General features: G+C 39.6%; 1 protein-coding gene across 2 annotated transcripts in view; it reads right to left on the bottom strand.

The window, feature by feature from the left end:
• Positions 1-16217, bottom strand: part of WIPI2 (WD repeat domain, phosphoinositide interacting 2) — a 49593-nt gene that overhangs the window by 27716 nt on the left and 5660 nt on the right. The window contains exons 1-5 of one of the 2 annotated variants that reach the window (XM_044979996.1): positions 9847-9911; positions 7847-7929; positions 1715-1884; positions 738-834; positions 28-125 (exon numbers count right to left, since the gene is read on the bottom strand). In XM_044979996.1, the coding sequence (XP_044835931.1) occupies positions 28-125; positions 738-834; positions 1715-1884; positions 7847-7929; positions 9847-9896 (498 nt within the window). In that variant the 5' untranslated portion in view covers positions 9897-9911. Of the gene's footprint in view, positions 1-27; positions 126-737; positions 835-1714; positions 1885-7846; positions 7930-9846; positions 9912-16217 lie in introns of those variants that run through there. The other variant, XM_044979995.1, reaches the window with a different exon arrangement.

Genomic DNA, 16217 nt, shown 5'->3' with positions numbered 1-16217 from the left:
GCCAGTAGTATTGACAAGGACTCTCACCAGATTGATGGTGTCAAAGACTTGCACCTCTCCTATGGCCGCACTTCCTGGGTAGGCCAGATAGCAATTGTCATTGTTTATTGACAAGGCGCACAAGCCTATGAAGGATAAGCAAAAAAGGATTAGAGAGGCAGAGGCCAAAACTTACCCATCATAGGTTTAGTTCTATATTCAGATCAAGTTACAAAATATCAAAATTTAACTCAAAGCCAGTGTCCTCAGAAGGGACTTAAATGGGATGGGGGCTGGACAATCTTGAGGCCAACAGCCACCAGTTTAGAAAAGTGATATATCATTTTAAGTCAGAAATAGTAATTCAAAAGGTATAGAAACTGTGATGAAGAGCCAAGAATTATGATCAAGTCTAAATAATATCCCTAGGAAATTTTTCACCTGATCAGGAAAATAAGGTACTGAAAAAAAAAAAGTTTCACATAGGATGGCAGAGATTTTTTATTTTTTTTTATTTGTGATGGTATTAATGCAAAGAAATTCTCAAAAATCCACTTAGTGTCATGGTGCAAGTTCAGCACCCTTTGAATCTGAATATACTTCAGGGTCTAGCAGCTAACTCCCACTGTCAAGTGGGAATAAAGATTCTATTGAGAGCTCTACACAATTTCCTATAAGAAACAAAGTCGCATACAATGAAAGAGACTTTACATTCCATGTGTCTCTTAAATTAACTGAGCCCCTAGATAGATATTCACCAGCAGGGTTGGGGGGCGTCTCCCTGATTGTATGCAGCACCTTCATGTCTCGTATGTTATGTATGTACAGAGACTCTTCCAGGCATACTATCAGCCTCTAGAGAAAGGGGAGAGGAAAGTAAAGACAAAATTAAATATATTAAAAGGCATTTGTACAATTTCTTACAGATTACCACAACCTATGTCCAAAACATATTAGGCAATTTTGAAACACAAAGGCAGAAAGTCCTTGCCCAATTCAGTGCTAGGCATTTCTGAGTTGATGGGAAGAATTAACATTAAACGGAAATAAAAGATAAAAGCGGAATCTTTTTATAAAAGACTGTTCTATACTGAAAATGTATAGTGGCATAGCTACATCATCTAGGGGTGTAAAAACTCCACACCCTAACTGACTTAACTATAGCAACATAACCTCTAGCATAGATGCAATTATGTTGACAGAAGGTGGCTTCCTTCTGACATAGGTAACTTAGTTCAAGGAGTTGGTTGTTCCTACACAGACATAAAACCACCCTCTGTTGGTGTAGTATGCATCTACACTATGATCTATGCCAGTAGAGTCTCTGTAGCATAGATATATGCTTATTCTCAGCAATACCCAACAACTGGGTTACTTGCACACACCGAGATTTAAGGTATATTGTCTAACTAATACAGCCCTCAACCCTACAAAGACTCAACAACTTCCACAGTATTTCCCATATAGAAAGCATTAAGTTTAAGGAACTCTTCTGTAGTTCTTGAATCAATTATGGAGAATGATGTCCTGGGGGATGTTTCACGACAACATTCATACTCAAGACTTTCACACAAATGAAGATGTTAATTGCCTATACCCTTCCAGGGCCAGAAGCAGGAAAGTTAACATTAGCAGTTTCAAACTATTTTTTGGCACCAGAGGGAAATAGAACTTGGCAGGGGCCATATCCCCAACCTGTCAAGAGACATTTCTACACCCAATCATTACTACTTACCTGTCTATTTAGTTTGACAGCCAGGATTGTATTGGAATAACTGTAGTTGCAAATCTCAGTCCCCTTCTTAAAGTGGCAGACTTTCAGCTTGCGTGGGGCTTTAAGGCTAACTATGGCCACCAAGCTACTGGAGAACAGCCTCTCCACGATGCACACATCTTCTGTGTCGGCTAAGGAGTTACAAAAAGGAAAGGGAAGTAAGAAATGCCATGTTAGAGAAAAAGTACCCTACCGACCACAAAAAGACTGAAGCCAATCCACAAGAAGTGAGAACAGACTGTAATCTTAATTTGCGAACAGAACCCTACACACTGAATTCTGATTTACAAAGCCCCTTCTTCAGATGCCATAGTATTTTACATGTTTGTAAAATGTGAGGGTATTTTTTAAATGGGTTTACTTGTTATTTGTGTAGACATTATTAATAGGATACTGAATGGCTGCATCAAAATCTCATAAAAGGAAAGGATCTTACATTGTGTGATGAATAGTGAAATGAGCAGGTGACTGCCTAGATAAATGCTATATAAATTAAGTACCCCTGTGTGTGTGTGAAAAGCTTTATGATGCCAAGTAACCTGGAATTTATGCACACATCTGCATGCAGACAGGAAAAACTATTGTACTCAAGGCAGTTGGTAAATTGGTTGTTCTGAAACTATAAGGGCCACCAGCTCTTCCCATGGCACTTTCATTTTTCTGAGGTCTCACATCTGAAAACTGACCAGGCATGATCTCAAATAGCTGTAAAAACTGACATGAGGACTGAGCATCTGGATAATCCACTGAGCCAGAGAGAGCAGTGACTCCTTCTCCCTGCTGGATCAATAGTGGCATTTTCTAGGACAGTTGGCTGTATATATGCATTTAATATTAAAGTGGAAAGAAGAAATGAATTTGTTAAGCACTCTCCAGTTCAAATACTTATCAGATGCCTACAGGAGTTCTAGAGCTGTAAATAAATATCTGCTAAAAGCCTGATGTTCCATTATAGACTCAGTCAAGGCAAGCTCCTTGAGCCATCCTGCCTTGATCCATTATTGTAAATCTACCATTTCAAAAATCAATATTTGGATTAGTGCAATGCTGATGCTTGCCAAACGGGAAAACTGCCTGAAAGAACTATTTCTGAGGGCTTCAGAGGCATCTGTTGGTACAGTCAAGCAATTGATACTCTTCTCATCAGCAAAGCCAGAAAGTTGCTTGAAAGACTACCAGTATATTTATCTGTCCAATCTGTCTAGCACAGGGGTCGGCAACCTTTCAGAAGTGCTGTGCCGGGTCTTCATTTATTCACTCTAATTTAAGGTTTCACGTGCCAGTAATACATTTTAATGTTTTTAGAAGATCTCTTTCTATAAGTCTATAATATATAATTACTCTATTGTTGTATGTAAAGTAAATAAGGTTTTTAAAATGTGTAAGAAGCATCATTTAAAATTAAATTAAAATGCAGAGCCCCCTGGACCAGTGGCCAGAACCCAGGCAGTGTGAGTGCCACTGAAAAGCAGCTCGCGTGCCGCCTTCGACACCCATGCCATAGGTTGCCTACCCTGGTCTAGCATATGAACACATCCAATACCCTACACACCTGTTTACTATGAGTGAGTTTTCAGCTAATTCATCTACCTTTTTTTTTCCTTCCCCAATTTTTACTTGAAATATTTAAAGAGGTCTCTGAGCAAGATGTGCATGTACTCCCCACTTCAAGAAACAGTCTCAGTACCAAAGCTGCTGTAGGAAGAGTTTATACCAAGTACTTTTCGTTATTAAAATGCAACCTTAGTAGATGAAGGATCTTTCAGTTTTAATCAAAACTTGTTAATTGCCTTGTAACAGTTCAAACATGTTTACACAGAAACAAGCTTCTATCCAAAGTATGAGAGAAACATCAAAATAGTTTGTTTAAAGCAGCCTTGTAAAATTCTATTCACCCCCTTTTCTGAGCCAAAGTAGTAGTGTCTTTTTTTTTTTTTTTTTTTTAAACACAGAGGGGAACGGGTGATTAATTTTTCAACATGGGAAGAATAAGCACTTAGTTTCTGTGCCTGGGCTAGTAAGTTTTCACAAGCATGGTTTAATTCAGTGGATCTCAACCTTCTTGATGTGGTTGCCATGGGCAACTTTTGAAAAGAAAAAAGCCAGACCAATCATTTATTAATATACAAGTTTAATATGTCAGTTTATCACAATTCCAAAAATGATTACATCTAGAGAGGTAATGATGCATTTAGACTTTAAAATACAGAGGTCACTGCTTAATGTGATCATTTTGGTGCAAGTAGTAACTGACAGCACAAGTTACAGTCTTCAGATGTACTGCCATGTCATTCCAGAGTTCTTCATAGCAAATACACCATTTTTTACAAGAGGGAAGAGAGGAGGAACTGAAAGAACCTAGCTGCTCAGGGTGACTGTTCCCTCCTCCCCTCTTGTGAAAAATGAATCAGCTCCTCCTTCCCCCCACCCTCCCCTGGCAACCCAAGACCTGGAATGACGGGGGCTGAGAGGTTCCCACTGGACCTGCCACTCCCCCAGGCCTGGGAGTGGGGTTGAAGAACTTCTAGAACACCAGAAGTGTTGTCAGGGGCCAGGATACACGTGGACGTATTCTGCAGAACTGATGCGGGGCTTTACAGAAAGAGTACAAGTGATTGCGGTCAAGAAGGAAATGACCGGAACTTCTGACAGACGGCAGATGCAACCACCATTAAGGGGACCACCTCACACATTACCCCACTCTGTGTGCTCTCAAATGGTCAAAAAAACATTAAGAGCTTGGGCAATTCCTTCACTCTCACAGTGAAGAGCTAAGCAACTGGAGTGAGAATCCTGAACAGATGGTTCTCTATACAGAAAGGAAGATTTTGTGATGGGCTTTAATGCAGGTAAGCACTTCAAATACCCAGGGTGAACCTCAGTTCCTAGTCTATATTCCTTTGCGTTTCTTCTCACAAGTGATATAATCCCTTCAATGATGCCAAGTCACACATGCGTGCTTCTGAACCTCTAGTCAAATAACTGTCAAGCTATACAGTACAAGGTCTGTCTGGCTGAACTAGATCTAGCAGTATTTTTAGATGCACTAGGTTGACTGCTCAGTACTGAAGCAGTTAATCCCATCCACCCTTTTAACCTTTTCTAGTCCTTGTTACTTTCTCTTACCTTAGAAAATTACAGGCCCAGAACACAAATCATATACAAAGCACTTTATGATGTTCAAAATTTTTACAAGTAGTACAAACTTTGAATCAAATACTGTAAAACCAAATTAGCAAATTACTTCGGGGGCACAAAATCTGTTTGAGAACATAGGAACAACAGGCAGAACAGTACTGTAAATGGATTTGTTCAATTGAAGGGGTGCCAGTGAAGGGGAGGGGGAGAGGTGTGCTGAAAAAAAAAAAAAGTCATCCATAGTAGAATTACAGTATCACTACTACAGGATGTAACATCAGAAATTGGAAAGAGTAGAGGAGGGAAACAAAAATGATTAGGGGGTTGGAGCACATGACTTATGAGGAGAGGCTGAGGGAATTGGGATTGTTTAGTCTGCAGAAGAGAAGCATGAGGGGGGATTTGATAGCTGCTTTCAACTACCTGAAAGGGGGTTCCAAAGAGGATGGATCTAGACTGGTCTCAGTGGTACCAGATAACAGAACAAGGAGTAATGGTCTCAAGTTGTAGTGGGGGAGGTTTAGGTTGGATATTAGGAAAAACTTTTTCACTAGGAGGGTGGTAAAGCACTGGAATGGGTCACCTACGGAGGTGGTGGAATCTCTTCCTTAGAGGTTTTTAAGGTCAGGCTTGACAAAGCCCTGGCTGGGATGATTCAGTTGGGAATTGGTCCTGCTTTGAGCAGGGGGTTGGACTAGATACCTCCTGAGGTCCCTTCCAACCCTGATATTCTATGATTCTAAGACAGGAGCTGGTTAGAACCATCTAGGACTTTAATCATCTGTATTGCTATCACATCTTTCATCCAAGGACATCAAAGCACATTACAAGCATTCACAAAGCCTAACATCTCTGGTATTCGGAGGGGTGAACAGAGCTTATGTGACTAACAAAGTCACAGCACAAGTCCGTGGTGGGAGCCAGACTCCCAGTTCCCCTCCTCTAACCACCAGATACACTACTCAAGAGGTATAGTATGTACTTCGTTTAGACTATGTCTACATTATCACTTTTGTTGGTCAGGAGTGTGAAAAAAAAAAACCCAAACCCCTGACTGTCATAAGTTATACCAACAGAAGCTCTCTCCCGTCAGCAGAGCGGCTACTCAGGAGACCTTACAGCTGTGCAACTGCAGCAGTACAGCTGTGCTAATGAAAGGTCTCTAGTGTAGACATAGCTTTAGTGATCTACTTAGAGTTTGCACAGTTTAATTCTACAGTAGAAAAAATACAAAGAGGTACCCATAGAGGATTTGAATAGCACAGCATGGACAAATCCATTTAGGACCAGAGTCAACACTGGCTCTGTCCAACTTCAACACCAGAGAAACCCTAAAATGCATTTCTGCAGGGTTAAGCTACCCTGTGCATAGGGTGTCACTATGTATAAGTAAAATTACCATTTTGTTAAATCTGTTGCCAAGTCATTAATTTTCCCTCCAGTTATTTAGCAAGTAATTATACATAAACAATGGAAATATATTGATTTATTCTTTATTTTATTGCAGGAATTGCATGCTCCATGGGTGGAGGTCAAGGCAGGCTAGCTCACAGCAGCTCACCAAGCTATCACTTTTTCTTTTAAAAAAAGCTGCTAAAGCATAGAGTGCAGTGTAGATCTTTATACTCACAAAGAAAGCTTTCAAACTGTGAACAGAGAATCAACTAATGTAGACAGTCTAAAACAATCCCAAAATGTGCTGGGAAGCACTGTGCTCCACTGGATAGGGCAGTGTGCTAGGAGTCAGGAGATCTGGTTGCACTGGTGCCGACTTTGAGATTTCCCCAGGGGTGCTGGACCCCTGCTCCACCCCAGGCCCTGCACTCACTCCACCCCTTCCCGCAAACCCCCACACTGCCTCTTCCTGCCTCTGCTCCACCTCTCCCTCCCCTCCAGCGCCTCCTGCACACCGCTGAACAGCTGATCGCGGTGGGCGGGTGGCACTGGGAGGGAGGGGGATGAGCTGATTGTGGCCCACCAGCAGGCGGGACGGCTGGGGAGGAGGGGGCGAAGCTGATCCATGGGGCTGCCAGTGAGTGTTGAGCACCCACTATTTTTTTTCCATGGGTGCTCCATCCCCAGAGCCTATGGATCTAGGTTCTGTGGGAGTTCTGCCAGGGATCTACTGTGTGACATGAGGCATATCTCTGTTTCCTGCATCCTTGGTCTGTCTTGTCTATTCAGATAGTGAGTTTTGGGGGGAAGTGACTATCTTATTACGTATTTGTACAGAGCCTACCACGGTGCGGAACCCATCTCCACTGATGTCTCTAGCTGGTACAGGAATAAAAAATAATAAGTATTAACTTTTTGTCTTAATGGTATGTTAACTCTGAACTCTACTGCTAATTTAGATGTTAATGTTATCAGCTGATGTCCCTGCTACAGCACAAGAATGTTCGTATTATGAAAATCTCTGTCTATAGTCTAGCATGAGTGGTATCTCAAATGAGTCAAGCTTAGAAATGTACCCTTTTTTAAAGTATTCAATTCAGCTTCAGTCTGTTGGAAAAGGGCAGGGGTGAAGAGAAGGGGACAGGAAGGCTGCAGACATTTCATTGGTTTTGGTGAGGAAAGCATAAGCTATTAAGCAGCAAGACATTGAGGTATTCTCTTTTTACAATTTGTCCCTGTAACAAAGAAACTGGGGTGCAAAACAATGCCATAATTAGTTTAAAAAACAAACAAAAAAAGAGTAAAGGCTATGCTAACTGTGGTCATCTGTCCTGAGGGCCGGGAAAAATTAAGGCCCCATGAGATCTTTTCCACATAAGTCACATCACATTATGCAGTAACAGATTATGGTGGCCAGAAAACACCACTTCCTTTGGTGACCTTTCAGTCAGCATTTAGAAAAACAGTGAGACCTGGCTTAGTCTGCCAACCACTCTAAAAGAGTTCCTCCTTCTTTCTCCCCCCCCCCCCGCCAAAAAAAACATTAAAAAGGGACCTTACTGCATTCATAGATCTGTTCCAGTTTGTCCACAGACGAAAGGGAGAAGAATTTGTAACCTGACTTACTGCCAACAGCTAGGGACCTGCAAAGAGACATCAGATTAGTTCATTAGGAACAGAAACTAAATAGACTGTCAGTAGACTAGAATACAGCAAATTTCAAAACTCTCATTTTGTGATCAGCTCAACGGGAATGTTAGTTAGAAGCTTGACAGATAAATTAACAGGAGACATTGAATGCTAAGGTTCTCTCAGAGAGAAAACCAGATGGTTTCAGCATTTGCCCCAAATGGGAAATCAGATTTCATATTTTTAACAGGGCACACAACAGCCTAATTTAAGCCTGCAACCTGAAGCAATCACACTAGTGATTTCTTCACCCCATTCTGTACCCCAAACAAAAAGCTTTAATTTAGAGTTAAGGTTGCTTAAGCAATGTAACTCAGTGGAAAAATACATAATTACACCACCACCATTAAAGAGGGCCTGCAAAGGATTTATTTATTTATTTATTTATTTAAAATAAAGCTTGGGCTCATTTTTCGCTTCTTGACAACATACGAGATTTTTTCCTACAAAGTTTCTGCCAGCTTTTCACCTGAGAAGTTATGGAATGTCAATTCTGGTTTTGCTAAAGGACTCTTTGAGAGTCTGAGAGTTGTTAGCTTTCAATATTTCAACACCCATACCATTCTGCATCTTTAAACACCGGGTTTCTTTCTCCAAAATGCTAGCCACTGATGTTAAACAGATGCTAAGAGCAGAACAAAAAGTTTTAAACAATTTGACTTAAGCCCTTCTCCCTCCCTGCGCTCAGTTTGCACTCTTTGCTCATAATGTTATTTCATTAATTTTCCAGAGTCTTCAAGAACAGGACTTGAATTTTTAATATAAAGAACCCACAGCAGAAAAACCTTTAAAGGCTCATCTTTCAGATCTTCTTATACATCATAAAACAGCAAAAGATGACATGCACAATGTGTCTCCCTTTTCAGATCACTTTTAAAAATCACCATTTAAAATAATTTTACATAAATATCCTACTACTCTTATAGTTCATACATTTCATTAACAATGTGAACATGTGGAAATTCAGTTTGTACATTCCAGCAACCTGAACCCACTAGCCATACAACTCTTTCAACGGATTTATCACCAAGGCTTGAAAAAGTCACTCAGCTATAAGCCCAAAGACTAAATACCTGTGTCACCATCACTCTAAGCCTACAGGTCCTTGAAATTTAAATGAATACAGTACATGATATTTAATTGTAAAAAATTAACAATTAACTTTATCATTGATATTATTTTAAATGCAACTTACTATGTCTCTTGGGGCTTGTCTACACTACCCACCAGATCGGTGGTCAGCATGGATCCAGCGGGGGGGAGTGGTGGTGGTCAATTTATCGCATCTAGTATAGACACGTAGCTGAAGTTGCATATCTTAGATCGACCCTGCATGGTAGTGTAGACAAGCCCTTGCTTTTGTTATGCTTTCCTTTCCTGACTTCAAAAGTGAGCAGTATTTAAGTTACAAGGGTTCCAAAAAAAGTTAGACACCAGCCCTGAAGTTTCAATAGGAGCCATTTTTAATTCCTCTGAGCTCTCAAACTATTAAACACATTTAAATCCATCTTGCTAGAAATTTAAACTTGCAATGTAAGTGATGTAATTTCACTTAAGAAAACATGCTTTCCTACTTTAAAGGATTTTAACTAAACCAAAAAACTGCAACAACTATTGTCAAAAAACTGTCACTGCCAACACCTTTAACAGTTTTGTAAGATGTCTGGGAGAGGCAGCAGTAGTAAGTCTCTCCAGAATCAATAACATTCTTATTAAGTGAGATACCTTTCATACAGATACAAGGAGAGTGTAAAAAGTTTAATTTTTTTTTCTTGCCGTTGTTCTATGAAAATACACTAAATTTACTTTTGACAACATTTAAAATATGTTGGACAAGGAGCTAAGGGATAAGTTTATGGGATTTCTTTAACCTTTGTAAGGATGAGTCCAGTGAATGTTTATCTGGAGTCCATGAAAGCATCTAAGATTGTAAATTAGGAATGCAATGAGTTCAATTCTTCAGCTGTGTCAGACACCAAGGATTTCCCTTAAACTAGAGAGACGGGATACAATCATTTGATATAGAATGGCAATACAAATCTCACTTCATGAAAGCACACAAACGTAACTAGCTTCAAATAAATGGAGTCACAATGCAGAGTTACAATGACCCAGTATGATTTTCCTCAGGGCAGTTTGGTGCTTCCTAGTAACAAGTTTACAGAGAAGTATGTCATATTTATTATGCAATACCTCAGTAACTTTCTGTATTATATTTATACATCTTAAATGGGCACTATAGCAGATGGCTGTATCACCATTCCACTGACAGGTCCACACACACCAGAAAGGGTAATTTTGACTTTTGTTGTCATTTGCACCACCTGTTGTTCCTTCTCCCTTCAAAAAAAAAAAAAGGGGGGGGGGGCTTTAAATGCTAAGGAAGCAGGATGGATAAAAATCAATGATTAAAAAAATGGATTTTTTTTGATAAAATGCTTTTTGAGGAAAAAACCTATCTAAAGATAGTTTTAATTAAAATACATTATAACTCAGATATCTCATCATGGAATAGGGATTATAAATTCTAATTCTATAGTATGAGACAATATATTCATGTAATGTTTAAGAAAAGTTTGTAAATGAGTTTCAATAGCTCATGGATTAGGGACCCAATTTTATGGGGTTCAAGGGGCTTCTGTACAGATTATTTAGGTTAATCTTTCTACCTACCAAACGGGACTCAGTGCTCAGTCTAAAAGATTCCATCAGAGATGCTTAGTTTTGCATTTCACAAACTGTGGGTTTGTGTCTCCAGAGATAACATGCTTGTTAACAGCAAAAATGTTTTAAAATAAATATACAGAGGTGATAAATAACAGACCTCAACCCTATTATCCCTCTGCATATTTGCATACACAGAGTCAATCCCTTAGCTCTCTCTAAAAGAGCAAAGTTTCAAAAAGTTCAATGAATAGAAGATTGTTGGGGGTGGAATAGATCTGGACAAGGAGAATAAGTCTGGAGATAAATGTGAGAAGGGAGGGACAGGCGGTAGAAACAAAAAGTCTTGACGTCTTTCTAAGTGTAGCCTTCACTGATTTGAGATCTACCAGACCATTCTCTCACTAGAAGGGAAAATCTATAACGGCAGCAGGCCGTAAAAGAGACCCAGTTTGGGAATAAGAACCATTCAAGAAATATATGTTTGATAATGATGTTTTAAAGAAAAATCACACTAGTGAACTGGTGGAAGTCATTTAAGCACTTGGATTCAGAGACTTTTGAAGTGATAATCTCACTTAACAGCAGTAGCTTCTTCTGCCGGTGTAGAAAGAATATTTTCTTCCTTTGGACTAATTCATTCCAAATTGAGAAATCGTTTGGGACCTGAAAAAGCAGGAAAGCTTGTTTTTCTTTTCCAGATTATGAACAAACAGGAAAATGAAGGTGAAGATGACGGAGTTAGCTGCAGAAGCCAATACTTTAAGTTTCTCATGTTGACCTGGCTGAGACAGTCAATTTAAATATATTTTTTTAAATATTTCATTTAACTATTTTAAACAATTTTAACAAAAACAAACCTGATTTTAAAAAACTTGAATATTTAACTGAATTCAAAAATTCATATGCTTGTTTTGTTAAATTATTATATTTTCTGTTAAAGAAAAAAATCCAGAATACACAACATTGTTGTTTGAGTTAAATAAAACAATTTAAATGTCTGTCTGGGGATGTTCTCCTCCTAGCATGGCAAGAAAATCCTCCAAATACTGTTGATTAGCCTGTTGAATTGGAGATAGTTCACCTCCCAGTGGCTTCATAAATATCTGCTTCAATTACCTGTGGTAAATGAAATAACCATTCATTCATTTTTTGATACAGCTGTAAAAGTAATCTGATAAGTTTTCAAAATAAATCACTTTAAAAATGTATAGTGTGTACTTTCTAAAAATGAAACCTACATCTTATCTTTGAGTTGTGAAAGATATGTATTAAGGTTATAACAACCAATAAGAATACACTTTTCTGTAGAAATCCATGATTAAATCAAGACTTCCTGACTAGTGATTTCAATCAATCTGATTTAAATCAAATCCACCCTGTAAGGAAGTTGACAAAAAACCACAATGACACACCTTCCCAAACTGACACATTTCCAGGACATCATGGTTAAGGGAGCTCAACTGAAATTTGTGGGTAGGTAACATACTGAGTGGTAAAATTGTTAGAACAAAAGAAAAAAAAGTCAGAGCCAGAAGAAGGAAACCATAGAGCTGTCCTCCCATTACCAGGTGAGGGCCTGGAGCAGACAACTGTCTTATTGTATCTTTCTGGGTCCACAGTTTGCAAGAAAAGTCACTAAGGGCTCGTCTACATGAGAAAGTTTCATGAGTAAGTCTGGTATAACTCCCTTTGTGGACGCTCTGGGTACATCTACACAGCAAAAGACCACTCAAGGCAGCGAGTCTCAGAACCTGGGTCAACTGATTCAGGCTCAAGCTATGGGGCTGAACATAGCAGTGTAGATGTCTGAAGGCTGGGTTGGAGAGCGACCTCTAAACCCTGGTAAGGGAAGAAGGATTTTCGAACCTGGTCTCTGGCCTGAGCCTGAACTTCTGCACTGCTATTTTTACCCACACAGTGCAAGCCCAATTCAGCTGACCTGGGCTCTGAGACTTGCTGCCACAGGGGATTTGTGTTGTTTTTTGCAGTGTAGGTATACCCTCTTATTCAGGAATATGAATGACTTTTTCAGCTTAGCTTAAACCACTTCCAAAGTGACAAAAAACAAACAAGAATAAGGCCCTCATGTACTGGAATAAGAATGTCTGCACGGGGAATTTCAGTGATATAATTCTACTGGTTTAAATTCACACCCTGGTATAACTTCCCCATGTAGACAAGCCCTCAGACACCAGAAATCACGGTCTAAATGATCCCATCCCATGGTGAAGACTAATCATTTTGCCAAGCAAAAGAGTAGGATTCCCCCCACTTCCAAATAAAATAATGTAACTATGTGGAAGGGTAAAGGATCAATAATCCATTAAGCTGGTGCTCACATGAGCAGCAGCTGCCAAAAAGAGGGTACAGTACAACAGAAATTTAGTTTATGGTTTAGGCATTATGTTCCTTTATTATTGCCAATACTCACAAGTTAGTGTGAAATTGAGAGGTTTTTTTAAAGCAGTTATTGATTTTAATATAAGTTAAAATTATCTTATACGTTATGCTACATGTTGTAGGTGTTTTTCATATATCCTAACTTGGTAGAAGTGTCCTTCATTAGAATTTCTTCACGTATATTCTATTTTTTTAATTTTTCAAGTTAATAATAAAATTATGTACATACTGTACACTCTAGTCTACTCCGTAATTTGCACACATACAGCAATCTCTCCTCACTTCTCAAAGACAATTTTATAGTATGACCAAAGAGTTCATTACTTTTACAAAATGTAGCTCATTTACTAGTATACTATGTATGATTATAAATTATTAAAATTACATTTGTCAAAGGAATAGAGTATATTTTGTGATGCATCATCCTTTCCGTCCTCATTTTCTCGCTAATTTCAAGATTATCATTCACAACAAGTGTCCCCATCCTCAGTGATACTCAATTACTTTTAACTATTTCTGGGTGTATATATATATTTTATAGGTCAGTGGCTCTCAAACTAGGGCCGCCACTTGTTCAGGGAAAGCCCCTGGCAGGCTGAGGAAGCGGCACAGGCCAAGGGACGTGCTGGCCGCCCTTCCTGCAGCCCCCATTGGCCTGGGGCAGCAAACCGCGGCCAGTGGGAGCCGCAATCGGCCGAATCTGCGGACGCGGCAGGTAAATAAACCAGCCCGGCTCACCAGAGGCTTTCCCTGAACAAGCGGCGGCCCTAGTTTGAGAACCACTGTTATAGGTGATCTGCAAAGGCCTAAGCAATTGACTTGTGTCCTTTCTTGCTTCTACACTACAAATAAGGAAGGCCTTAAAGAGTTTTCTTTTGGCCTTATTTCTTTAAAAAAAAAAAAGAGCTCTTCCTTGCTTTTTTACATTAGACATTCAGGTCCTGTCTAGCTCAGAAGACATTACCCCAGCGTAAATTTCCCCCCAAAGTCTAACCAGTTGCAGCATAGAAAAGGCTCCAGCAGCCAAAATTATATTTTAATAACTTGTTTAGTTAAAATTGCTTTCCTAATCATAGAACTTAAGATCAGAAGGGACCATTATGATCATCTAGTCTGACCTCCCGCAAGATGCAGGCCACAAAAGCTGACCCACCCACTCCTGAAATAATTATCTCCCTTGACTCAGCTGTTGAAGTCCCCAAATCCTGATTTAAAGACTTCAAGTAGCAGATAATCCTCCAGCAAGCGACCCCTGCCCCATGCTGCGGAGGAAGGCGAAAAACCTCCAGAGCCACTGCCAATCTACCCTGGAGGAAAATTCCTTCCCGACCCCAAATATGGCGATCAGCTGAACCCCGAGCATGCGGGCAAGACTCTCCAGCCAGACACTCAGGAAAAAGACTTTCAATATCCCAACATTGACCCTCGGTACTAATTACCAGTGGTCGCACGTTATTGACCTATTGACTAAATCACGTTATCCTATCAAACCATTCCCTCCATAAAACTTATCAAGCTTAATCTTAAAGCCAGAGAGGTCCTTCGCCCCACTGTTTCCCTCGATAGGCTGTTCCAGAATTTCACTCCCGATGGTTAGAAACCTTCGTCTAATTTCAAGCCTAAACTTCCCGACTGCCAATTTATATCCATTTGTTCTCGTGTCCACATTAGTACTGAGCTGAAATAATTCCTCTCCCTCCCTGGTATTTATCCCTCTGATATATTTAAAGAGAGCAATCCTATCTCCTCTCAACCTTCTTTTGGTTAAGGAAAACAAACCGAGCTCCTCAAGTCTCCTTTCATACGACAGACTTTCCATTCCTCGGATCATTCTAATGGCCCTTCTTTGTACCCGTTCCAGTTTGAATTCATCCTTCTTAAACATGGGAGACCAAAACTGCACACAGTACTCCAAATGAGGTCTCACCAACACCTTGTATAACGGGACTAGCACCTCCTTATCTCTACTAGAAATACCTCGCCTAATGCATCCCAAGACCGCATTAGCTTTTTTAACGGCCACATCACATTGCCGACTCATAGTCATCCTGCGATCAACCAGGACTCCGAGGTCCTTCTCCTCTTCCGTTACTTCCAACTGGTGCGTCCCCAGCTTATAACTAAAATTCCTGTTAGTCATCCCTAAATGCATAACCTTACACTTCTCACTATTGAATTTCATCCTATTACTAATACTCCAGTTTACAAGGTCATCTAAATCTCCCTGGAGGATATCCCGATCCTTCTCCGAATTGGCAATACCTCCCAACTTCTTGTCATCCGCAAACTTTATCAGCCCACTCCTACTTTTGGTTCCAAGGTCAGTGATAAATAGATTGAATAAGATCGGACCCAAAACCGAACCTTGAGGAACTCCACTGGTAACCTCCCTCCAACCCGACAGATCACCTTTCAATACGACCCGCTGCAGTCTCCCCTTTAACCAGTTCCTTATCCACCTCTGGATTTTCATTTCGATCCCCATCTTTTCCAATTTAACCAGTAATTCTTCATGCGGTACCGTATCAAGCGCCTAATACTACAGCCTCATCTACACTAGTGCTCCAATCAGTTTTAAAACCAGTTTGAATTTCTGGAAGAGAATTACTTAATATAGACAAGGTTTATGATGAAAGAATTAGTAAAATTACATCCAAAGAAAGAGTCAAGAAATGAAAGTTTGTCAATTGAGGAAAGATTTTTAGTCATAATTGTTTTAAAACAAATTAACACCGGTTTAGCTTTAGTGACCAATAAGCATTTTACGGACATATCTCATAAATAGTCAAGACCATCATCCTTCAATTAAGATGAGAGTTTATGATACACAAGCTCCAAGACATTTGATAGATCCTGCAGCAAAACCATGGAAGACCAGAATGGACATTCTTGATATTCGTAATGTTTAAACAAATCCTTTCAGGCTCTCTTTATATATCATAAAGCAACAAAATAAGGGCAAAGTTATTTAAATTTGCAGATTACCTTTAATATGTAATGGCAAGTTTGTATACTTAAATGTGTTTGTATAGTTAAATGTGTGATTGTAACAGCAATTGATGTTTGCTTAGACAGTGAGTATAAAAGATCAAATACTTTCAGAAAGGCTGGATTTGTGTACAAATCAAATTAGTCACTTCCCTATTGTAATTCTGTAGGATTATACTGAGCAGTA

The sequence above is a fragment of the Mauremys mutica genome, chromosome 11, assembly GCF_020497125.1.
Source record: "Mauremys mutica isolate MM-2020 ecotype Southern chromosome 11, ASM2049712v1, whole genome shotgun sequence".
NCBI classification, from domain to species: domain Eukaryota; kingdom Metazoa; phylum Chordata; order Testudines; family Geoemydidae; genus Mauremys; species Mauremys mutica.
The sequence above is the reverse complement of the archived record's forward strand: the minus strand, read 5'-3'. Positions and strand labels throughout refer to the sequence as shown.